At 38.1% G+C, this 27,436-nt stretch overlaps 1 protein-coding gene across 2 annotated transcripts in view; it reads right to left on the reverse strand.

The window, feature by feature from the left end:
* Positions 1-1,598: 1,598 nt before the first annotated feature.
* Positions 1,599-27,436, reverse strand: part of LOC106086488 (arf-GAP with coiled-coil, ANK repeat and PH domain-containing protein 2) — a 51,160-nt gene continuing 25,322 nt past the window's right edge. The window contains exons 6-11 of one of the 2 annotated variants that reach the window (XM_059362815.1): positions 23,269-23,564; positions 22,494-22,631; positions 20,404-20,559; positions 13,468-14,368; positions 9,172-9,392; positions 1,599-2,254 (exon numbers count right to left, since the gene is read on the reverse strand). In XM_059362815.1, the coding sequence (XP_059218798.1) occupies positions 2,068-2,254; positions 9,172-9,392; positions 13,468-14,368; positions 20,404-20,559; positions 22,494-22,631; positions 23,269-23,564 (1,899 nt within the window). In that variant the 3' untranslated portion in view covers positions 1,599-2,067. The remainder of the gene's footprint in view (positions 2,255-9,171; positions 9,393-13,467; positions 14,369-20,403; positions 20,560-22,493; positions 22,632-23,268; positions 23,565-27,436) is intronic. The other variant, XM_059362816.1, reaches the window with a different exon arrangement.

A 27,436-nucleotide genomic window follows, 5' to 3' on the forward strand; every position in this document is an offset into this window, starting at 1 on the left:
ATCTCACCCACATGAGGTGAGGTGTTTTGTTATGATTTCCAATAACTATGCTAAGTGTGGTTCAAATTGGTTCATAACCTGATGTAGCTGCCATATAAACCGATCTGGGGACTTGATTCTTGAGCCTCTAGAGGGCCCAATTCCTATCCGATTTGGCTGAAATTTTGCATGAGGTGTTTTATTATGGCTTTCAACAAGTATGGTTCAAATCGGTTCATAACCTGATATAGCTGCCATATAAACCATATAAACCTATCTTGAATCTTGACTTCTTGAGCCTCTAGAAGGTGCAATTCCTATCCGATTAGGCTGAAATTTTGCCAGAAGTTTTTTTTATATGATTTCCAACAGTTGTGCCATATATGGTTTTAATTAGTTCATAACCTGATGTAGCTGCCATATAAACCGATCTGGGATTTTTACTTCTTGAGCCTCTAGAAGGCGCAATTCCTATCCGATTTGGCTGAAATTCTGCAAGAAGCTTTTTGTTATGACTTCCAATATCTGTGCTAAGTATAGTTCAAATCGGTCCCTAACCTGATATAGCTGCCATATAAACCGATCTGGTGTCTTGATTTCTTGAGCCTCTAGAGGGTGCAATTCCTATCCTATCACAACGTGTTTCGTTATGACTTTCAACAACTATGCAAAGTATGGCTCAAATCGGTTCATAACCTGATATAGCTGCCATATAAACCGATCTGGGATTTTGACTTCTTGAGCTTCTATAGGTCGCAATTATTATCTGATTTGGGTGAAATTTTGTACAACGGCTTCTCCCATGACAGTCTATAGCCTAATACAGCTCCCCTATATAAAACGATCTCCCTATTTTACTTTTTGAGCCCCTAAAAGGAGCAATTCATATTCGATTTAGTTAAAATTTTACGCAATGACTTCTACTATAGTCTCCAACATTCATTCAATGATGGTCCTAATCGAATCATAACTTGATATAGCTCCAATAGCATAGTAATTCTTTTCTTTTATCCTTTCCTTTCCTTTGTTTGCCTAAAATGAGACTCAACAATGCGTTCTATGGTGGGGGTATATAAGATTCGGCCGAACTTAGCACGCTTTTACTTGTTTACCATATTTTATGCGCACTATTTTTCTCAGTGTATTGTTATTCTTGGTACTATTTGGTACTTTCTTTACAGAAGGGGACAGATTTCTGAAATTTTATACGCAATTATTACAAAACTTTATAATCTTATAGACTGAGTTTTTTTCGAAAACCACTAAAAATGGGGTATCAAAAACGGGTGAAGCGAAGCGTACCACCGGGATGCTAGCCTTCCTATATAAAAGAGCCATACAATTATTGTTGATTTAAGAAAACAATTATGTTAAAATGAATTTTTATTTGCATACAGTTTTTTTTTGCTTGCGTCAATAATAAATACCTCAACAAAATTTGATAACAAGAAATAGAATAATTTTAAAAATAATTCATTAAAATTTTTTTTTTTTTTTGAATTTTTGTTTCATTCTTCAAAATAAAATGAGCAACTGAGAAAACGAAAAAAAAAACAAATACTATAATTTTTCACTTAATATATATATGTATGTATGGATCTCATTTAATAAATAATTGAAAATAGTTATATAATAATAAACATTGTAATAATAGTTACATGTAAAAAAGAAATTCACAATATTTAACATTGATAATGATAATAGCTCTTAATAAAAGCACCTCATATCTTCGTAGTAATTATGAATGTGTTATTTATAAATATGTATATGTATGCATGCTTTTTAAATGTGGGTATGTTTGTATATGTAAATGTAAAGATTTGTAATATATATATATGTATATGTGTAACAGAATGACTGCTGTGTTTTCTTAATGTTTCATTTTCTCTTATTACGATTTTTTTTCTTCATTTAAATACAATTAACAAATATATAAATAACACGTACAATATATATAGATATATATATTGTATATATGTATGTATAAATACAATTAAAATCAAAAGAAAATGTAAACATTTTGCTTGCTCTCTCTCTCTAATAAATTTCGTTTATATATCTTTAAGACAAGAATGTTGATTTGTGACATCAATCTGAATTGGTCATGGAAGAACGTTGAGATTCCAGGGTGTTTGAATCATTGCGATTGCGCAACATGCGTGGTTGACTTGAGGTGAAGTTGGAAAAGTCCTTCATAACATCCTTATATGTTTCATCTTCACCATTGCCTTCATCATTCAGTCCGATTTCATCATTTAAACGTGTTAAGCGTAATCTAGAATGTAAACAAAAAAAATCAATAAATTTTCCTAGAAAGCCCTTTTTTGATACAATTTTCTATAATATTTAATTTGCACTAAAATTCCTTTGGAGATAAAATTTGATAAAAATGTTGTTGTTGGCGAATATATGAGCTTTTATTGGTTGGTCGCTGTTTGTCTGACTCATATATTTGGTAAAAAATTTATTTTCCCAAAAATTTCGATACATCGTCTATGGCCATCATCAGGAAAATATCAGCATTTTTATTTTAAACAAGAAATAAAAAACAATTTACCCCAAATAACTATCAAATTTTGTTAATTTTTAAACATAATTGTGAGTGATAATTAATTGTGGTATTTTTATTTTTTTTTTTTTGTTTTCATGTTTTATGTAGAAAGTGCTGATCTTTCCCTGATGATGATTATTGGCGATGTATTGAAATATTGAAAAAAATATATATAATTTAGAAAATTAAAAAAAGAGTTAAAAAAAATACGACGAAAAAGGATGAGATATAATTTCGACAAATATTTTTATGTGACTTAATGATTGCAGTTCAGCTAAAACAAAGTGCTTTAGGGCATTCTTTCAATTTATTTCCCATATTTTGGTTGACTTCGTCTAACCGTTTTCATGGGCTTTATTTTAACAAAAATACAAAACAATTCAGTAAATGAATCACAATGAAATTAACAAAAAATATTTACATTTTAATTGATGAGCTACTTTCGAAGTGCTGCTCTTCGTCTCACTGTCGGTTGTCAACTGCTTTTCTCTTTCCATGATTATTGACGACCTGACGATATACCCTTGCACAACTCTTAACGTCTTTCTTGTAATTAATTCTCTCGTCAGGAGGAATGTCAGCCTCTCAAGAGCGAATCTGCGTTTGTAATGATTCTCCTTAGTGAGAATCTTTACGTCTTTAAAGTTCGGTTTCTGGTCAGTTTGGGCACAGTGGGCGGCAAGGGCGTTTTTTTTGCTTTAGTGGTTTGTTTACAACTTTTTGGTCTGACTTGTGTGAAGAGTCTAGTTTTTATACCCATCACCGAAGGATGGGGGTATATTGAATTTGTCATTCCGTTTGCAACACAACGAAATATCCATTTCCGACTCCATAAAGTATATATATTCTCGATCAGCGCAAAAATCTAAGACGATCTAGACATGTCCGTCGGTCTGTCTGTTGCAATCACGCTACAGTCTTTAAAAATAGAGATATTGAGCTGAAACTTTGCACAGATTCGTTTTTTGTCCATAAGCAGGTTAAGTTCGAAGATGGGCTATATCGGACTATATCTTGATATAGCCCCCATATAAACCGATCGGCCGATTTAGGGTCTTAGGCCCATACTTTACTTTACTTTAATTGGCTATGACAGAATATTTGTTCCACTAGTCGAACGTTAGGCCCATAAAAGCCACATGCTGAAATTTGGGACAGTGAGTTGTGTTAAACCCTTCGACATCCTTCGTCAATTTGGCCCAGATTGGTCTAGAGTTGGATAAAGCTGTCATATAGACTAATCCTCCGATTTAGCGTCTTAGGCCCATAAAATCCACATTTATTATCCGATTTTGCTGAAATTTGGGACAGTGAGTTGTGTTAGGCCCTTCGACATTCCTCGTCAATTTGGCCCAGATCGGTCTAGATTTGGATATAGCTGTCCTATAGACCGATTCTCCGATTTAGGGTCTTAGGCCCATAAAAGCCACATTTATTATCCAATTTTGCTGAAATTTGGGAGAGTGAGTTGTGTTAAGCCCTTCGACATCCTGCGTCAATTTGGCCCTGATCGATTCAGATTTGGATATAGCTGCCATATAGACCGATCTCTCGATTTATGGTTTTAGGCCCATAAAAGGCGCATTTATTGTTGGATTTTGCCAAAATTTTACAAAAGTAAGTTGTACTGGACCATTTCACATTCTTCTTCAATTTGGCCCTGATCAGTTCAGATTTGGATATAGCTGCCATATAGACCGATCTCTCGATTTACGGATTTGAACCTAAAAAAATCGCATTTATTATCCAATTTTGCTGAAATTTGGGAGAGTGAGTTGTGTTAAGCCCTTCGACATCAGGCGTCAATTTGGCCTTGATCGATTCAGATTTGGATATAGCTGCCATATAGACCGATCTATCGATTTAAGCTTTTGGGGCAATAAAAGGCGCATATATTGTCCGATGTCGCAGAAATTTGGGACAATGAGTTTAAATAAGCCCCTTAACATACTTGTTCAATATGGCACAGATCGGTCCAGATTTGGATGTAGCTGCCGTATAAACCGATCTCTCGGTTTTAGGTTTTGGGCCCATAAAAGGAGCATTTATTGTCCGATTTCGCTGAAATTTGGGACAGTGCGTTGTGTTAGGCTCTTCGACATTTTTCTGCAACTTGGCCCAAATCGGTACGGATTTGGATATAGCTGCCATGTAGACCGATCTCTCGATTTAAAGTCTTGGCCCCATAAAAAGCGCATTTATAATCCGATTTCACTGAAATTCGACACAGTGACTTATGTAAGGCTTTTCAACAGCCGTGTCGTTTATGGATCAGATCGGTTTATTTTTAGATATAGCTACTAAAAAGACCAATATTTTGTTATACAAAATTGAACAATGACTTGTAGTTCTTATTGGTCCAAATGGAACATATTGCGATATAACTGCTATGGGACATAAGGTATGCAATTTTCACCGGATTTTGATGAATGGTGGTTTACATACATATATACCGAGGTGGTGGGTATCCAAAGTTCGGCCCGGCCGAAATTAACGCCTTTTTATTTGTTAATTTTGTCATAGTAGTGTCATTGGGCATATGTTGGTCTTGTCACCGTTGCATTTAATTTGATACCGTTTTGTATATTTTTCCTTCTGAATCTTTAGGCCTTTTTGAATTGTCTCCGTCGCTTTGTATGGCCTTGCATATCAATTGTCTTATGGCGTGACTGGAAAAATCATTGGCTTTTAAAATGTCATTTATTCCTCCCTCGTTTCTCGCGTGAAACTTAGTGTCGCTAATGCTAAAAACTCTCTTGATAAAATTTGACGCGGTATTGGTTCTTATTTGTCTGTGGTGTTTAGAACGAAAATTGATTAGTCGTCCCCCGAAGCGGTCGATCGATTTTTAGTGCCAATCAACGTTCAGTAAGTTTTTTTTCTATGTACCATACAGTATGATTGTTTGTTTTCTAGTTCCTCCTCCTTAGTAAACTGTGTTTGTCGTTGGTAAGCATTTAGAGCTTCTAAAGTTTGGTCCACATCTGATTTCTTTACAACTGCGGAGATATCATCCACATATTTCGTTATTATCTTTGGCTTGGCTATTTTCTCCATTAAGTTGTCAAGTGGGTTCTTCATATTAATATCGGGGATGATGGGTGATGCTGGGGAACCCATAGGCATGCCCTTGAGCTGCTTATAAACTTTATCCTCATATTTGAAGTATCTTGTGTCCTTGATACAAAATGAAATTATTTCCTTAAAAATGTTGCATGGTATACGTGTATGTTTTTCAATTTCTCCCCATTTTCTCCCAATCGTTTGTATAGCCAAATTCACCGGAATGCTCGGAAATAATGCCGTCATCTATTTTGAAGTTTCTAATTTTTGTCTTGAAGTCAACTGCATCCTTTATGTTATATTTAGAATTCGCGATTGTAGTTTCCGAAATATTTACCATGTATTTACATATGTTATAGGACGGGGAATTAACATATGAAAATATTGGCCTCAATGGTGTACCCTCTTTATGAATTTTTGGGCAATCCGTAAATCGTTGGGGCCAATGAAGTTCTGCTTGTCAGTTTATTCTTTTCTCCAATATTTATTAGATTTACGTTGAGTCTTTCAACTAATTTATTGTTCTTCGTTTGGATTTACGGAGTCGGGTCAATTTTCAATCTTTTATATGTACACATATCGTGTAAAATATCCTTCATTTTTGTTTCGTAGCCAAGTTTGTCATTCGCTACAGTCTTTTCTCCTTTGTCTGCACTTAAAATTAGTATGTCCTTATTTTCTTTCAAAAATTTTTCTTGCCTGTATCACAGTGTCCGCTACATATTTGTCTCTATTGCTTATTTTCGGTTTTCGCAAATGATCATCAATTAATGTAGTCAGTTTGGTTCTTGCCATTTCTTGAACTTCTCTGCTCTCAACCGTCTGTACACACTCACCTCACCCTTCGCTACTACTACTACTACTACTTGTAGCAATTGAAAGTTGGTGTCAGTGTGTAGGAGAGCATGAGAGCTTACTGCCTGTTTCACTAAGCTTATTGCTTCCACTCACTCGCACACTATCAGTCAAACAGCTGATTTGGGTTCCAATAAGAAGCAGAAAAACGACTAATCGGGTGAGTGACAACGTGCAAGAAGACGTAAGCAAATTGCTTTATAATTGCGTTTCACTATGCGTGTGCTAGTGTCAATTCGAAGAAGACAAGTGTCAAAAACACTCACTTGCATTTTAGCCTTCGCGCGCTAAATTATTAAAAAATGGAAAAGAAAATGTAAGTTGTTTTCACATAAAAAGCTGTTTTGCTGTTTTATTTTTTGCTAATAAATCGTATTGTTTGTAGCGTAAAAAAATCTACACCCCAGCAGCTACAAGAGCTGGTCAAAGCCATGATGGAGGATTCGGATTTGGCCAAGGGTATTCCAGTATTTGGAGGGTCCAAATATACAGTGGATGAGAAGTGGAAAACCATTACCACAAAATTAAACATGCATGGCCCTCCTATGCGTACCACAGCCGAGTGGAGAAAGGTATGTACGATAATATAATGGTTCTAATTTTATATAATTTTTCAATTTCAGACTTGGGCGGACTTAAAATCGCGCACCAAAAAGAATCTGATGGATAATAAAAAGAGCTTGGAAGCTACAGGTGGTGGCGAATATGCTTTCTGTGCCCTAACAGAATTGGAGGAGATGGTAGACCGTGCTATATCAGCCACTAGATCTGCGGTTCCGACCGGTGCTAAGTACGGCTTTTGTTCTCAACAACCCATAATGGTTGAAGAAGACATTGTAGAGTGCTTCACACCTTATGTAGCGTCACCGCCGCGTAGCAACAAAGATGTGGCTGTAAATACGCCAAAAAGAAACGGGGTACCTGATTGTAGTAAAAAAAATTATCAGGTTGTGCCCACAAACTAGAATAAAAGAATAGAGTACATCTAACTTCCAATCTTAAAATACCCTAAATCCTCCGAGCGAATTCATAGGCCATTAAAGATCATGTGAGATTCAAAAAAAGCATTTATATTGTGATATTGTAGTCAAGCGACGTACATGTACCACTTTCACAGCACGATATTTCACAAAAAGCTCTTGAATTGTCAAAAATAACTATTCAAAGGATAATTTTGTTCCATATATTGTAAAAGAAGACGCAGCGGAGCGGGCCCGGTTCGGCTAGTATTTTATACTTACTGGTTTGTTGGCATTTCCAGAACATTTGCGGTGTCACGCAAATGTCTACGAGGAATTTCCTCTTCTTTTTTTTTCAAAAAATATACTGCCACCGAAATATAAATTTTTTTATTTAAATACGACGCACTTTTTCTGTTTCACTTTTGTTTGTTTGTTTATTTTTTTTTTTTTTTTGACACATTGTGTCAACTTTTCCGATTAGTGAAGACTACTTTCTGTTTTTTATCTGTTTTCGCGTTTTTTTTGCCAAATGTACGTATTTTTTTTAAACTGTAGATCTGGCAGCATTTTCTCTCACTCACGAAACGTAAGGCCATGCGAATAATTATATACGAGTAAGTGAAACCCATTCTCACTCGGAGAGTGAGTGACTACCATTCGTTCTCGTAGCTTGTCACTCAGCTTAGTGAAACAGGCTGTCAATGTTGTGTTCTCAAACCACTCTTCGTTAATAACAATGTTGAGTTCCTTGTCCCATTGTTGTTGTCTTAATGCTTGCAGTTTATCTATCTGTGTGATTTTGTTTTTGTCGATTTGACTTTCATATAGAATTCTCTCACTGGCAAGGTAAAGTTTCAAGTCAACTTCGTTTGAAAGAACACCCTAAAACACTTTGTTTTAACTGACCTGCAGCCGAAACTATTAAGTAAGTCACAGAAATACCAGAAGGTCAACTATACTCCAAGAAATCAAATATTTTTATAGAAATAAAATGTTTGTGTTTGCGCTATTTTTTATTTTGGTTGTTTCGTTTTATTGTTGGATTTCTTTGTCCAGCTGAAAATAATGGTTTTCGATTTTGCTTCTATTTAGAATTGAAAGCAAAATGAAAACGTTTTTAAAAAGTTAAATCATATGTGGTGTGCTGTAAATGCATTGGGCAAAAATATTACTTGCTTCTACCTACTCACTAATCGGTGAGCTGTGCAATGGTAGCAATATGCTTCTTTGAGACGAACATTGGATCATATCAGGGTTCGTTTCTTCGAGCGCAATGAGAAAAGAAACCACCAATATTTATACATCTAGCATCAGCAACACACAAATAGCCAAAACCTGTGTGTGTTGCTGATGCTAGATGTTCTTCTTGAATATATATATTGCCGGGTGGTGGTTTATTTTCTCACAGCGCTCGAAGAAATATTCCCTGATATGATCTAATATTCGTCTCAAAGCTGGATGCTTCTACCATTGCACAGCTCACTAATTAGTAAGAGGGCTTGCCCAATGCATATATAGCACTCCACATAAGCTTCAACTTTTAAGAAAGGGTTTTATTTTGCTTTTTATTTTATAAAGAAGCAAAATCAAAGCCTTTTGGTTTCAGTTGGACTAAGAAATCCAACAATGAAATAAAAATTTGACATAATTTCTATAGAAAGGAACCTTTGGCAAAAATAAATACAGCGTCGCATTACCACAAAGTCATTTAAGTGTAACATTTATTATGCATGTGATTTAAAAAATGGATAAAATACTTACAGAGTAACAATATCCGCATTACGTTGTTCTACTGCTATGTCTAAAGGATTTTTACCATCATTGGCCTTTAAATCGTATTTGGCTTTATGTTTAAGTAACAGATATACTTGTGCTATAAATCCCTTCTCGGTAGATATGTGCAAAGCACTATAGCCATTGTCATCCACAACATCAATGGGCACTCCATTTAATAACAAATATTCACAAGCCATAACAGAGCCCTGGAAAAATAAAAACAAACTATGAAAAGAATCTTATATACCCTCAAACAAGTATCACATTTCTCAAGTTCTATGCACAATTGCATTTAATGGGCAAAGAAAAAAGTAGAATGGGAGGTCATACAAGAAATCCCCATGGTTTTTTATATATTTGGGAAGAAAGTGTTTTTAGTATATGCTCAAGAAGTCAAATCGGGAGACCAGTTTATATGGTCATGTGATGTAGGCCACCGTGGTGCAGAGGTTAACATATCCGCCTATGACGCCGATCGCCTGGGTTCAAACGCCGGAGTGAACATCAGAACAAATTTTAGCTGGCTGAATGGCTAAATTTGTGAGGTATCTTACTTAAATAGGCTATGACAGAAATTTATCCCGTTATCCGAACGTAAAATAGTTCCCAAGCGTCTCAAACTTCTGCGCTTCTTCTAAAATCTCTGGAACCACGTTTCGAGGTGTTTCCCACCGATTGATCTTTTTAACGGGCTCTTGGTCGTCCCGATTTACGTGTACTAGAGATGTGCGCGTGAGTGAATTTTCGCTCCGCACGCTCTCGAGACAAAAATTTTACTCACGCACGACTCACGAGAAAATGACGGCTCAAGAGACACTCACGACTGACGAGACAATTACGACTCAGGAGACACTCACGAGAAAATCAGGACTCATGACTCACCAGACAAGAGACAATCACGACTCACGAGGCACTCACGAGAAAATTACTATTCACGAGTCACGGTTAAACTAGTATTGTTCCATGAAGCAAATAAATTTTTTTATGCCTCTCATATCATACAGCATTTTGGACGTACGAATATTAATGTATAAAATGTATCAGCCTTACATGACCACTTGTCTGCTCTTTTCATTTTAATGCATCTGTAGACAGATTCGTACGTTGAGAGCATGCGAAATGTTTAGTTTTTATACTTTAGTCCTGATTTTCTCGTGAGTCGTGATTAATGTCGTGAACATAATTTCACTCAAGAATTTTAATTCAATTACGATCTCGCACGATCACGAAATTGGATTTGGATCCCACTCACGAATCATGTGACTCCCTCACAATGTTCCAGCTTGTATGGTGCTCACAGCTATCTCGCGCTGGGACCGCAACCTTTGCATTTTGATGCTATCCTCGTCATACAGCTCGTGGTTCATACGACGCCTATATTCTCCATTAACGCAGACTTCCATATAATTTTTTTCGAAGGATTTTTCTCTCAAACACTCAAAGTACTTCCTCATCTGCTTTCGCAAGTACTCATACTTCGGAGCCACACAACAGCACGTGTAGTATCAGATCATTCCACTATTCGCAGCTAAGCTTAGTACTTGGTGCTCACAGCATTGGGATAGCTGTGAGTACCATACAGACAGAAAAATTAAGGTCCGATCTGTGTGGTGGTTATTGCTGTGACGAGAAGCGTCCACAGGTTGTGGATAGTAGAATGCTCCATACAGAGTAGCTGCAACGGCAGTCGTGGACAATCAGCGGTATCGTGCGGAGAGTCGCAGTGAGAGGCCGGCTGCACCGGCTCTTGCACAAATACTGAAAGACTATGATGCTCGATATGACAAGGCGGGTTATAGCGCCTTTAAATAACCAATCGCCACCCTGTTCCCGCGGCGATCGGTTCTTTGGGCCGGAACGAGCTTACTCACTTGACGAGGATCGCCACCTACAACAACGTCATTTTTGCCCATCAGCTGCCTGCTCAATCCAAAATAGCATCTATTAGCCATTATTATCCTTCGTTTTATTTCAAAACTGGTGTCATTTGTTTCGGTTACGGCGGTGTCGAGGTGGATAAAGTTGCTAAATATCTCAAAGTTGTAGTTCCCAACATTATCCATTTTCTTTATCTGCTCGGGTCTACAGGGTTTTGTGGGGGTTGATTTCATCATCACTTTGTCTTATCTCCATTAACTACCAAACCCATTTTCGTTGATTCTCTTTCGTTATTTTCAAAGGCTTTGTGAGGTATCCTGCCATTTTAAAACTTCTATACCAAGTAGTGTCGTTATGCGGCACGCCGTCCGGACCCGACATAAAAAAGGAGGCCGCTTATCATTAAGCTTAAAAGTTAATCCGAACGACATGTCGCAGTGCGATACCTCTTTGTGGAAAAGTATTAACGTGGCTGCCATACCAAATGGTACAGTACCTCATAAATATGGCCAGCATAAGGAGAGGATACCCACCAAAACACATTGCTACAACAACAACCTCTGAATGTTTTTCTATTTTTTCTATGTTCCATCTGATTTATTCTGTTGAGTGTCAAGACCCAGGAACTCTGCAACTAAGATGGCGTGAGTCCACAGGGATCTGGGTCCGAGTCGAGTGGGTCTGGCCGGGCAGTTAAACAGGTGACGTGTATCGTGCGGTCCCTGGTTACAATCGGGACAAATCTTGCACGACGGCATCAATCCTTGCTCTGTAGGAGTTTAGCCGGCTGCATCGGCCGGAACGCAATTGAGCCAGAACTACTCTGGTTTCCCGGGGGAGGTCAATTTATGCAGGTGCAATGGGAGGCAGTCGTTCTTCAAGGACTACATTCACCCGGTAGCCATTTACCGCATCTGCTACCGTGCCTGCATGAATGTTGTCTAGACCTTCCTGATATGTCGCTTGATCTAGAGGTTCTCTCTTGTAGTGCTGAACCTCACGCTCTGGATCATGTAGATCTACCTTAAGGCTTCTAGGCGGTAGATATCTATCACAAGATGATGATTGGATGGTCTCTGCGATAACAGCCCAAAAGGTATTGCTTGGACAGCATTTAGTTATGTCTTCGCACTGGTAGCATCTTTGTCCCCTGATGGAGGTGGTCCACATGAGAACTGAGGAGACAGCCCGTCGCACTTCGGAGGGCGGCATTCTGACAGATCTGAATATTATTCCACAGTGTGTCACAAAGTTGACGAGACCACACTGGCGCTGCATGCCTAACCACAGACGGGCTAATTGCTTTGTACGCGGTCAATAAGATTTCTTTGTCTGCACCCCAAGTGCTGCCAGCAAGTAAATTGAGTACCTTATTTGTACTTTTGACTTTATCGCAAATTGGTGTGGCATGTGGGGAGAATGTGTAAGAGCTGTAAAATGTGACGCCATATGCTATATGGTGTTGTGGTCTTGTGGACGGCGCTTCAAAAGTCCACCTACTGTTCAATACTCAGCGGGATCCAAAGGATGGCTTATTTGTGTATTACAGGCGCAATGAAGACGAAACCATCTGATGCACGGAATTTAATATTACACCTTATGCCTCTAGACATTGTGGCTACACAAATTACTGCGACCACTGCTGTGAGGTTAAGGGAGCTTTCTATTTGATCATGCAGCGGCTACGGACACTGCGTTCTCCTTGATACAATGCCCGATCTTCTAGGCAGTATGGATTACACATTGCCTGAGCCGATTTTTGATAAAAAAAAAAATACTGCGCCACTCTTCCCGATAGAACCGATTGGAACTACAATATTCCTGGTAATAGAAATTATATAGACTTCTATAGGGATGGTTTCAAACTAGGTGGGTTTTGAGGTGTAATCTGAAGAACTAAGACTGGTTATATTGAGAAAGTTGACCGACCACTGTAGTGTGTACCTAGCGAAGATTCTGACAATTATGGAAGTTGCGCAATGGCTAAGGAATAATGTCATAAAGACGATTGTCATAATTATCTTCTCACAGACAGCCATTGACTCTTTGGGGAGCACATTTTTCAAATCAAACACCGGCTCTATCGCTTGCCCCACAGACGAGCGTCGCTTTTTTTGGGAAAGGCGGAATACCCTAGATACTATCAAGCTCCTTTTGTGTCAATGGGAGGAGACACAGGATTATGGGTGAACACTCCTTTTAGCGCCTGGGTTAACTCCACGGATTTATCCCTCTCACCATTCTGGACTACTGTAGAAATATATACATAGGCGAAGCTCTCGCCTATAAAATCTCCTCTCTGTTCCGCATGGTTCCTTTCGTTTACCATGGTATATGGCTTTCTAAATCTTTATTTGAATGTGGGAATTGGGAACTAAATTATAAAAACCTCCTTCGACTTACCGACAATACTGCCTGATGTAAGTACGTACGATTAAAGTCTTCGGTATTACGCCAATTCTTGTCAGCACCTAGCGCAAATGCCATACACATTACGGGTAAATTGTGTACAGCAGAAGCCTGATATAACATGAGATTCGCATCGAGCTTGGAAAAGGGCACTTCATTTATCACCTCTGGTTCATTTTCACCTTCTGTTGATTCCTGATCGGATCCCAGTATGCCAGGTGTTTCATAGGTTTCCAAACCTAAATCATCACCAACTATTAGGAGATCTTCACGCGATATGCTTAAAGACATTGATGGTATGTTTAGCGATACATCATCATCATCCTCATCTTCCTCATCATCGACTACAGGATCATCGGATGACTTCGAACTTGAACGTTGTCGTTTGCGTTCACGATGACGACGACGGCGACATTTTTTTACAGCCCACTTGCGAGTGCCACCTAATGATAAGGTGGCTCTTTTGCTTATATCATTGCCTCCACTATCGATGGATAATACTTCAGCTGTCTCGCTTGATAAATACTCAGGTGGTTTGGGCATGCCACACACGAATCGTTTTTCCACATATTTAGCCTTTATCCATGCTTCTCGCACTGCTATTTCACAATTCTCTGTAGCCGGTTTCAGTTCCGAATTTTCACCTATGCGCGCCTCATATATCCGATTGACAACGGCATTGCCAAGTTCCATCATAACTTTGACATTTTCCGTTTCCCAGGCGTCCAGTGTCAATGAGCGTACCTTGCTGTAGTGTACGCCCAGACTGCGATGAACTCCAGAACATTCAATACACAGCGTAATGCCTAGATTAATGGAAGCCCATCGAGGATCTATGCCACGGCAATCACAACATATTGAATTGCCAGGAATTTTTAGGAATTGCTCCCAATGTCTGAAAAAGAAAAAGAAACAGTTTTAAGAATGATAAAATTTTTGAAGTATGTAAAAAACAATATTTATTTATTTAAAAATGGATAAGGTAAAAAGGGAGCGCATGGACTATTCCTTTTCCCCTGTTCTTAGAAACACTTATCACTTATGGGCGCCTGCTGTCCATGTTGTGAACAATGTAGCGGAAGATATTTTTAAACTTCTGCCAGCAAAATAAGCAAGAAGATCGGTGGGTTAGACGTTCAATCTATCGCATATGTCATCGAATGTGAGGCCCGAAGCTTTGATTGCATAGTCGTCCGCATATGGTACGATCCCGATGCCGTTCAGTTTAGATGAGTTTTTGGGGGAGGCCCGCTGGGTACTTGGACCCAAATTTTAATACTATATCGTTTTCTAATCTCCAATACCTTTCCTTTGATACCCATATTGTGTCTATCGGTCCACTTTTGGTTTTGGATGGCGTAGTTGGGGTAAGGGGGAGGACCGCCCCCATCCGATATCCAAAAAGTATATAGCCTTCCAAACAAACTTACACAATCTGTGAAAATGTTTAGAAAATCGGTTCAGCCGTTTTTGATTCTACGGAACAAACAAAAAAAACCGAGTCCCATATGGTCATGACGGGTCACATGCCCATTTAAGGTGTTTTTGGGGGGTAGCGTGACCCCCTAGTCTTCGATCTGATTTTGTATGCCAGATTCGTAATCTAGTCCCGAATACCTTTCATTTGAGGCCCTTATTGACATGAACGTCCAATATGTCTGTTTGGGGGAATTTTGGGGTTGGGCGGCCTTATAGGTACTTAGACCCAAATTTTAATACCATATTCGTATTCTATTTTCCAATACCTTTCATTTGATACTCATATTGTCCCGATCGGTCCACTTTTGATTTTGGGTGGTGTTTTTGGGTATCGGGGGATGGTACGCCCCCTTTCGAAATCAACAAATTAAAAGCCTATTTCTCCTTCCTGACCATATTCGCAATCTATTCCCGAATACCTTTCATTTAAGTCCCATATTGTCATGATCATCCAAAAAATCTATTTTATGTGGTTTTGCGGTTGGGGCGGCCCCCAGTAAGTTGGACCCAATTTTTAATATGAATTTCGTACTCTACTCTTGAATACCTTTCATTTGAGTCCCATATTGTCCCGATCGGTCCACTTTTATTTTTGGGTGGTACTTTTGGGGTAAGGGGAGGGTCCCTTCAGATATCAAAAAATTATATAACCTATGTTTCCTTCCAGACCAACCTACACAATCTGTGAAAATTTCAAGGTAATCGGTTCAGCCGTTTTTGAGTCTATACGAAACAAACAAACAAACGCAAATTCAATTTTATATATAAGATGTTTAGAGATGGGTTTGTACCCGGTAAATTCCCAATGCGGGGGTATTTATTGGGTATTTACCCAATAAATACCTTTTCTGGGTATTTATAAAATTTCAGATAGTATGTCAACTGAAAACATTTTGTACCATTTTTCATAATTTGTTGTCCCTCTGATCTAATAAAATCGGAATTTAGTTATATATAGCCGGTATATAGACCGATCTCTAAATTTAAGTCTTGAGGCAATAAATTGGTAATTTTTCATGCGATTTTGATGAACCCATTTCTTTGAAGTGTGGTCCAGATCGGACCATGAAATAAATGAAATAGAATAAATGAAACGATCGGGCCATATTTGGATATAGCTGCCCTATAGACCTACAGCCCGATCTCCCAATATACAGTATTAAGGCAGTAAAAGATCCATTTATTCCGATGTCGATGAAATTTGGCAATGTGAGTTATGGTAGACTCCTAAAAATTCTTGTTAAATATGGTCCAGATCGGACCATATTTGGATATAGCTGCTATTAGACCGATCTCCCGATATAGTGAGTTAAATTCGATAAAATTTTGCACAGTGAGTTCTGGTAGACCCTCTACACCTTTTTGTTAAATGTTGTCCAGATCGGACCATATTTGGATATAGCTACCATATAGACCGCTCTCCCGACATAGGGTATTGAGACTATAAAAGGAGCACTTTGATCCGAATTCGATGAAATTTGAAACGATGAGTTTTAGTAGACTTCTACACCTTTTTGTTGAATATGGCTTAGATCGTACCATAATTGGATATTACTGCCGTATAGAGCAATCTCCCGATTCGTTTCCTATGCCACTGACCTGCACTATCCCAAAGTAGTCCTTTTGCTTTCACGCACTTTATCGAAGCGGCAAAGTAGCACGAGAAGGTGTATTGAAAGCTGTTTTCCAGGCTGGTTTTACTGTCGAGAGAAGAGGGAAGTCCACTAGAAGTCACAATGGGTCACATTATGGCAAGGCATAAATCTCGAACTGCGATTGACTGTCTCATCAGTTCTCATGTGGACCTCCTCCACCAGGAAACAAAGATCCTACCGGTGAGAAGACATAACTACATGCTGTATAAACAATACCTTTTGGGCTGTTATCGCAGAGACCACCCAAATCATCATCTTGTGGATAGGTATCCACCGCCCAGAAACCTTAAGCTGATCTAAAGCGTGATGTTCAGCGCTACAAGAGAGAACCTTTAGATCAGACGGCATATCTTGCGGATCTAGACAACATTCATGCAGACACGATAACAGATGCGGTAAATAGCTACCGGGTGAATGTAGATCTCGGCAACCCAGAGTAGTTCTGGCTCAACTACGTTCCCGCAGATCTAACCGTCTCAATTCCTACAGAGCGAGGATTGATGCTGAGCAAGGATTGACGCAGACGTGCAAGATTGTGACCAAGGACCACACGACATTCGTCACCTGTTTAACTGCCCAGCCAGACCCAGATTCCTCCGGACGCACCCCAACTTAGTCGCAGAGTTCCTGGATCTGTAGACTCCACAGAATCAAGCTGATGATTCTGACACCAAGTATTTTGGGACACTTGATGGTCGGAATTGTTGGCACTTCGTCGACCATCGCTTTCAGCTCCCTACGCACTTCATGCGTGTATGTAGCAGGGATGGAAAAACAAATTTTGAAATGGTACTATAAAGGTACTTTTGGGACAGAAAGAGTACTTTTAAGTTTTACATAAAGATATCAAGAATATCACAGTGCAGGTATACAAAATATATCTCTGGAAAACTTCTTCCTTACCGATTACAGATTACAAAAATGTAAATAAAGAAAACCCCAAAAGAAAACCCAGCCAGACCCACTCGTCTCAGACCCATATCCCTCTGGACGCACCACAACTTAGTCGCAGGATCTGGATCTGTACACTCAACAGAATCAAGCTGATGATTCTGACACCAAGTATTTTGGGACACTTGATGGTCGGAATTGTTGACACTTAGTCTACAATCGTTTCAGCTCCCTACGCACTTTATGCGTGTATGTAGCTGGGATGGAAAAACAAATTTTAAAATGGTACTTTTGGGACAGAAAGAGTACTTATAAGTTTTACATAAAGATATCAAGAATATCGGAGTACAGGTATACAAAATATATCTCTGGAAAACTTCTTCCTTACTGATTACAGATTACAAAAATGTGTGATAAAAATGTAAGTAAAGAAAACCCCAAAAAAGTTTTGGTTCTAATTCTAACCGAAGTCGTAGGCGGCCACGGTTGCGCCGAGGTTAGCATATTTGTAAGGTATCTAGCCAAATATCTCTACGAATGCGTCGCTATGCGACTCGCCATTCAAACTCTTTACATCGGTGAGCTAAAACTTTAATCGGACTGCACTCTGTAATAAGGGAGAAGTATCCCTTATACCTTAATGGAAGCCGAAGTCGAAGGGTTTGCGATATATCCGAGATATACACATATATCGGAGATGGTTGTAATGGCTGGATGCAAGTGCATATACATATTTTATTATGGCAAATTTCGTTAGCAAATTTCGGAGCAATACTCGACTCTTTAGACAAAAAAGCTTCGAAAGCATCCGAATTGTTTGAAAACTTCTTAGAGCTTAAAAGGTACTAAATCCGTCGCGAGGGTACTACGGTACTTCTCGGGTGGAAAAAGTGCTGAAAAATGTATTAAAGTACTGACTTTTCCGTCCCTGGTATGTAGTGAACAAAGTGGCTGAAAATTTGGTGGCAGATATCTTTAGATTTCTTGCAGCGAAATAAGAGGCAAGTTCGTTGAGGTAGACTACAAATCTTATACCCAAACATGGCACACATATAGAAGTTATGTGGAAGTAGAATATACAGTGGCGAGCACATGTGGATACATAATTGTCAAATACAATTTTGCAGCACACTATACTTCATAAAAGTAAACCATATGCTACGATTTTTTTTACTACTACTTAAAAACAATAAGATTTAACAACAACGTAGAATATTGAAAAAGTCAATGTATCCACTTTTGCACGTTTTAATTTTTCTAATCTGGTAACACTGGAAAATGAGTCGAAAGCATGTGGATTATTAACCGTTATTTGAGTTGTTGTGCGATTAATAAAGCAAATAATTTTTGCCAAGGTTAAACACAGACTTGTTGAGTTTTTATCTAAAAATATACCAATCGTGAAAAATGAGAAAAATATCGGTTGCCACGGAAAATCAAATTGTCGAAATGACAAAAAAAATGGTGAGTCAGCGCGCGCAAAAGCAAGAAATTTAGGAATTTGCCACCGGACAGTGCTTCAAGTGCGAAAAAGACGAAATGTTAATGCGCCTGATTTAAAAAAGTCGCATCCAAGTTTACTCACGGAGAGAGATGCAAGAGCCATGGAACGTTTATTGACTAATAAACAGGCAAAAACACCAAAGCAGGCTGCCGCCGTAATAAAAAAAACCCGTAAGTGAGTGGACAGCACGGAGAGCTCTTCGAAAATTTGGCCTGACATCGGCTATTAAGCAAAAAAAAACCAGCATTATCTGAAAAAAATGTAAAGTCTCGTCTTAAATTTAGCAAGGAGCATAAAAATTGGAGCGTGGAAGACTGGAAACGAGTAATATGGTCAGATGAAATAAAAATAAATCGTTTTCAGTCGGATGGTAAAGAATATTACTGGCACCGTCCATATGAGACCTTAAAAAACACCAGGTCAAAGAAACAATGAAACATGGAAGGGGTAGTGGTGTGGTTTGGGACTGTTTCACTTGGTGGCATCTCGGACCACTGGTAAAAATAGACGGTATAATGAAAAAGGAGGATTATCTCCGTATTTTAGAAAACAATATACCCGATTTTATAGATCAATGTGCGTATCCAGAGGAAGAAATCATATTCCAACAGGATGGAGACACGAATCATACGGCTAAGATAGTCAAAGATTGGCTTTCAACCCAAAAGTTTAAAACGATGAAATGACCAGCTCAAAGCCCCGATCTAAACCCAATCGAAAATTTGTGGGCTTTGCTAAAGAAAGGTCTAGCATTATATGACAATCCCCCGCCAAATATTAATGAACTATGGTCCCGGGTTCAAACAGAGTGGGCGAGTATTCCGAAACGCCATATTGAGAACTTGGTTGAAAGCATGCCAAAAAGAGTAAGAAGCGTTATTAAAGCCATAGGACTGTTGACAAAATACTAACAACCCTTCACAAACCACAGATATTTAAAATAGCTACTAGAATATTAAAATGTATGTTGTTATATTGAAGAAATTTGTTTTGTTTTTTATTTTTAAGCTAATTAATAAACTAAATAAAAAAAATTCGTAGCATTTGATTAATTTTTAAGGAGTATTCAGCGATTTAAAATTGTATTTCACAATTATGTATCTACATGTGCCCGCCACTGGAATCAATTAGAATAGTTTAAAGCTGTGGACAGCAGCTTAAAAAAATCTTCAATAATATTTTAAGATGTAGCGCAGCACATCAGATCGGCTAGGACTTAAGAACAAGCTATCTGGCATAATGTTAGTTTATATTAAGATAATCATTATCATTGAGTTTAAACTTTAGTCGTACATCACTAATTGATAGGTGAGAAGTTTGCCCCTGTTCCTTAGTGGAATGTTTATGGCAAAATTTGCATTTTGCAGTATGGATTAATTATATTAAAACATCAATACTTACATTTTCCTCTTGGAATTCTTTAAAGGATTGGCATTCATGGATGACTGAGGTCTGGAATGTTGTGAATCATGTTGTATAGCGGCACCAATGCTTTTTTGCAATGCTGAAATCCACATTGTCAACATATCAGCTGAGTCAGCTTGTAATATGTGGGACCTGATAATATATTGTAAAATCGAAACAAACAAAAAAAAAAAAAGAAAAGAAAACAAGACACAGGCAAACATATACAAAATATTAGTAGGGATGTAGGAGCATTACAATATGCACAAAACAAAAGTATTATCTCTTCATGCAATCAATTGCACAAGAAATTATTTTTGGTTTTTATGCCCTCCACCATAGGATGGAGGTATACTGATTTCGTCATTCTGTTTGTAACTCCTCGAAATATTCGTCTAAGACCACATAAAGTATATATATTTTTGATCGTCATGATATTTTAGGTCAATCTAGCTCTGTCCTTCCGTCCGTCTGTCTGTCCAGCCGCTTGAAATTTTGCAAAAATACTTCTTATAAGTGTAGGTCGGTTGGGATTTTAAATGGGCTATATCACTCCATGTTTTGATATAGTTGCCATATAAACCACCGACGCTGAAAGCCTGAGTTCGAATTCTGGCGAGACCATCAGAAAAAATTTTCAGCGGTGGCTTTCCCCTCCTAACGCTGGCAACATTTGTGAGGTACTATGCCATGTAAACCTTCTCTCCAAAGAGGTGTCGCACTACAGCACGCCGTTCGGACTCGGCTATAAAAAGGAGTCCCCTTATCATTGAGCTTAAACTTGAATCGGACTGCTCTCATTGATAGGTGAGAAGTTTGCCCCTGTTCCTTAGGGTAAAATTTGCAATTTTTGCCATATTCAACGATCTTGGATCTTGACTTCTTGAGCCACTAGAGGGCACAATTCTTATCCGATTTGGCTGAAATTTTGCATGATGTGTTCTATTGTGACTTCCATCAACTGTGCTGAGTATGGTTGAAATCGGCCTATAACCTGGTATAGCTGTCATATAAACCTATTTGGGGTCTTGACTTCTTGAGCGTCTAGAGGGTGCAATTCCTATTCGATTTTGCTGAAATTTTGCATGACGCGTTACGTTACGATTTCCAACAACTGTGCCAAATATAGTTCAAATCGATCTATAAACTGATATAGCTGCCATTTAAACCGATCTGGGATCTTGACTTCTTGAGCGTCTAGAGGGCGCAATTCCTATCCGATTTGGCTGAAATTTTGCACGACGTGTAACGTTACGATTTCCAACAAGTGTGCCAAATATAGTTCAAATTGACCTATAACCTGGTATAGCTGCCATATAAACCGATCTTGGATATAGACTTCTTGAGCCACTAGAGGGCACAATTCTTATCCGATTTGGGTGAAATTTTGCATGAGGTGTTTTATTGTAACTTCCATCAACTGTCCCGAGTATGGTTCAAATCGGCCCATAACCTGATATAACGTCATATAAACCTGACCAATCTGGGGTCTTGACTTTTTGAGCGTCTAGAGGGCGCAATTCCTATCCGATTTGGCTGAAATTTTCCGCGACGTGTTTCGTTATGACTTTCAACAACTGTGAAAAGTATGGTTCAAATCGGTTCATAACTTGGTATAATTGCCATATAAACCGATCTGGGATCTTGACTTCTTAAGCCTCCAGAGGGCGTAATTATTATCCGATTTGGCTGAAATTTTGTACAACGGCTTCTCCCATGACCTACAACATACGTGTTAAATAAGGTCCGAATCGGTCTCTATGCTGATAAAGCTCCCATATAAATCGATATCTCTAGTTTATTTCTTGAACCCCTAAATGGCGCAATTCTTACTCGAATTGGCTGAAGTTTTATTTCTACTATGATCTCCAACATTCAATTCAATTATGGTCCGAATCGGACCATAACTTGATATAGCTCCAATATTATAGCATTTCTTTTCTCCTTTGTTTGCCTAAAAAGAGATATCGGGGAAAAGAACTCGACTCGATCTATGGTGGAGGGTATATAAGATTCGGCCTGGCCGAACTTAGCACGCTTTTACTTGTTTTTAGTTTGGTGTGGTGCGATGCCAAAGGAAAACTTACTTTGTTGGTGATATGACTTCGAAGCAAAAACGTCGATCGCCATCGTTGACGGGGCGTACAGTGCATATGCGCAAGTCTTCTTCCATCACAGAAAATGAATCCTCGTTGCTACGTTTTCTGCAATTCGAATCCAAATCACTTCAGCGTTACACAACAACAACAACACAACAAGACAATTTCAATTCAATTCAACACAACAACACAAAAAAAAACATAAAAAGTATAAATTGATTTTGTTTAGCATTAAAAATTAAGAAAAGGAGTTTTTAAAAAAAGAATGTAATTCGTTTTGTAAGAAAAACAAAAGACAAGACAAACAAGAATTATTGGGTTTTTAGGCAGAGACATTACAATACCAAATGAAATTAAAATATTTTAGATTTGAGATTTTGTTAAACAAACAATAACAGCAACAACAACAACAAGAACAACAGACAATAATAATTATGGATAACACATGAACGAAAGAGAGAGAAAAATCAAACTTTTCATTAAATTTAAAGGTAGTTGAAATAGGTAAAAATTAAAATTAATAAACAATAGAAATGAAAATTAATATTTAGTTTCAAGGGGGAAATCCTTAAACCTTTGCTCAAAAAATACAAACTATTCGAGTATGTATGTAGTAGATTTAGCTAGTTAGACTTCGAACATGCCATCAATTGGTTTTTTTTTTTGTTTAAAATTGGCTATTACTCTATTCAGTTTAATTTTTTTCAGATATATATCAAATTCTTTGTTTTCCTCTTCTTTTATTCTCTTGAGCGCAACGCACCTGTACACCAATTGATTGTCACTCAGATAGAACCAACGGCGACACCATGTCTTAAAACCTTTCGATTTCTTCTTGAAGAGATATCCTTCAATCTTATTGGAAGTACTATTGGTATTCGTATCACTGAAACTATTCACACTTAGGTGACGATTTTGCATGACCTTCTCTAGTTTTTGGTATTCACCGCGCAGTGCGTTCAAATCTTCTGTGATACTTTTGAAGAAAACATCGAAATCGTTGCATAAATCGAAACCTTGATGGTAGTATGTAACACAGGCTTGATAATAATCAAGTAGCTGAAATGGGAAGAACGAAAAAAAAAAAAACAATTAGTTTTAGTAAAGAAATGAAATTTCAATGGAATACATTTCCATAGAAATGTTTTACATAGACAAAATGTTAATTAAATTTTTTCAAATTAATCAATTGATTGAATCAATCAGGAAGTGAGTATTTCTCACATCCTTGTAGAATGTCCTGCCTCCGGACACAATGAGCTGATGTCAAATCTAATAGACCCCTCTAATCCAAACAGTCTGCTAAAAATCTTAGAATGCCTTCGCAAATACAACATCCTACTAAATCAGATGTAATTTTTAATAGTAATAAGCTGACCCGGGCCCGCTCCGCTGCGCCTTCTTTTACTTTATATGGAACAAAAGTTTCCTTGGAATATTTATTTTCGACAATCAAAGATCTTTTAGCGAAATACCAATATATCGCTTCACTAACAGTTTAACAATATAAGAGCCTTTATCTAAATCCCATATGATCTTTATTGGTCTACGTACGTGGATGTAAGGTGTACCCCATTCTTAAAATACTTCATTTCAGCCCGATATTCTCATGATGTCTGATTTAGTGGTGTTTTCGGGGGAGAGGTGGTCCCCCAGATATTTGGCCCTGAAAAAATAGCGATTTTATAGCCTCATCATTGCCGAAAGTTTTACCATTTAAGGAGTTCTGCAAAGATCGAAATAAATGGTAGTCTGATGGTGCAAGGTCAGGGCTATATGGTGGATGCATCGAAAGTTCCCAGCCAAGCTCACTCAGTTTTTGGCGAGTGACCAAAGATGTGTGCGGTCTAGCGTTGTCCTGGTGGAATATGGCACCTTTACGATTGACCAATTCTGGTCGCTTCTCCTTGATGGCTGTATTCAATTTGTCCAATTGTTGACAGTAAACATCCGAATTAATCGTTTGGTTCCTTGGAAGCAGCTCAAAATATACCTTCTTTTGGTGGATATCAGCCTTTGAAGTGGTTTGAGCTGGTTCACCATGCTTGGACCATGATCGTTTTGGGCTAACGGTGTTGTAAACAATCCATTTTTCATCTCCAGTTATGATTCGTTTTAAAAACGGATCGAATTCATTGCGTTTAAGGTGCATATCACAAGCGTTGATTCGGTTTGTTAAATGAATTTCTTTCAATACATGTGGTACCCATATTAAAATTGACGCCAAACAAACAAATGTAAACAAAATTTCGCGCACTTTTTTCTAAAGCAAGCTAAAAGTAACAGCTGATAACTGACCGAAGAAAGAATGCAATTACAGGGTCACAAGCCGTTGAAAAAATTTGTCAACGGCGACTATATTACTACTATATTACCGACAATTACTTTTTGGGCAACCCAATAGTATACCCCCATCCTATGGTGGAGGGTCAACAATTTGACTAAAACTTTTTAAAATATTTAACAAAGATAAAAAATTGTCATCAAAGTACTAAGTCTTATTAGCCGGAATGTTTAACAAAGTAACTCAACATATAACTCAACTCATACATATCTTAGTATTATAAAACTAAGACACTCCTAAGACAAGCACGTGTTGAAGATTTTTGATGGTCTAATCGGCCCACAAAAGTTTTTTTTTGGCAAGCAATACAGAGTTTAGCTCTCTCTTTATGTCGAAATGTCATCGCTGATAATCAGTTCCTGGAACAAGTAGCGTCCACAATTTTTCGCAAAAACAAAATTAAATTATCTTATCCATTTTACACTTTGAGAAGGGTTTGGGGAATTTTTCGATTTGGAAAAAAATGGGTTGGGCCATGTCATTGATATAGATCCCACAATCATGTACAACAGTTTTATGGCGTTTAACAAATACAAAACAATTATCCCTTTATAAATAAAGTAAGTATGGATGTCAACACGTCCAACACTTGTGCAAACATTTATACATATTTGCATAAATAATTTCTAAACCTTTTTTTTATTAAATAAAGGTAATGCCATTTATAGCATTTCGACATCGTTTTCCTTGTAGTATAAGAGCTTAGTTGTGCTGTAATCAATAATAAACAATAATATCCACTACGAGGGAAATGTACTCCTTGTCGTTTTCTAGTCTGTCATATGCATACACATTCATACATAGCAAATATCCTTTTAAAACGTACAACTGCTAGCAGGTTAAATGTGGTAGAGTGTACACTATGGCAGTAATATAAACAATATTAAACAATTTATTATCCATGCCTGCGCATAGAGAATTTCTATAATAAGATGCCGTTTCGATTACCAGTGATAGGTAGGCATTTATGACTATCCTTGTGCAAAGTACGGCAATATACCGTACTATAAGCAACAAATGAAAAATGTCTATTAAGCATTTTGAGAGAGTAAATGGAACCTTCAAAGCGATAATATTACTGAGGACACGTTTGAAGAGAAGCCGCTTAAAACAAAGTGTTGATATTTTATCATTTAGGCCGAATTTCTCAATTTGCAGAAATGTCTGTTTCGTAAAAAGACAGGAAAACAAGTAAAACAAGCGTGCTAAGTTCGGCAGGGCCCAATCTTGGATCGCATTTGCCAAGTTCTTGTCATGCCGTACAAGTCATAGAAAAATATCACCTCAAAAATGTCAGGCAAATCGAGTAATAATTGCGCCCTCAAGAGGCACAGAAAATCAAATTGGGAGATCGGTTTATATGCCAGCTATATAAGGTTACGAATCGATTTAGACCATACTGAGCACAGTTGTTGTAAGTCATATCAAAACGATATGTGGAAAATATTTCAGCCAAATCGGATAAGAATTGCGCCCTCTAGAAGCTCAAGAAGTCTAATCGGGGTATCGGCTTATCTGGCAGCTACATCAGGTTGTGGACTGATTTAGACCATACTAAGCACAGTTGTTGGAAGTCATAACAAAACACCTCATGCTAAATTTCAGCAAAATCGGATATGAATAGCGCCCTCTAGAAGCACAGTTGTTGGAAACCATACAAAAACGACATATGCAAAATTTCAACTAAATTCGATAACAATTGCGCCCTCTAGAGGCTCAAGAAGTCTAATCGGGAGATCGTTTAATATGGCAGCTATATCAGGTTATGGAATAATTTAGATCATACTTGACACAGTTGTTGGAAGTCATACCAAAACGAAATGTGCAAAATTTAAGCCAAATCGGAAATAAGAATTGTGCCCTCTAGAGGCTCAAGAAGTCTAATCGGGAGATCAATTTAAATGGCACCAATATCAGGTTATGGACTTATTTAGGCCATACAAAGCACAGCTGTTGGAAGTCATACCAAAACGATATGTGCAAAATTTCAAAAAGCCAAATCGGATAAGAATTGCGCCCTCTAGAAGCTCAAGAAGTCAAGACCCAAGATCGGTTTATATGGCAGCTAAATAAAAACCATTGGCCAATTTGGCCCCTTTACAATCCCAAACGATCTACACTAACAAGAAGTATTTGTGCAAAATTGCAAGCGCCTAGCTTTACTCCTTCGAAAGTTAGCGTGCTTTCGGCAGACGGACGGACATGGCTAGATCAGCTTAAAAATGGACTTTAGGGGGATGACGGAATGACTAGAGATGGGCGATGGGTAAAAACCCAATAGAGTTCGATTAAAAAAATTTGCAAAAAGGGAAAAATGTCTAGTTAGTACCTTTATTCCGTTTGGCACTAGGTGATACCTTTTCGGGTTTTTCGTGACCTACAAAGCGTATTCTCGGCACGGTATAGCTGCTACTTAGCACCACAATGGTTGGTACTCTGAGCTCCGAATTGTGCGGTGTTCATCGTCATCATCAGTAGCTTAGCTGGGAGCTCCTCGGCACGTCCACAGGTGGCGTATAGTGGGATACTTTGTATACGGAGTAACTGCAGTTGCAGTCACGGACAATCGACGATATCGAGTGACGAG

The sequence above is a fragment of the Stomoxys calcitrans genome, chromosome 2 (genome assembly GCF_963082655.1).
Source record: "Stomoxys calcitrans chromosome 2, idStoCalc2.1, whole genome shotgun sequence".
Classification (NCBI taxonomy): Eukaryota; Metazoa; Arthropoda; class Insecta; order Diptera; family Muscidae; genus Stomoxys; species Stomoxys calcitrans.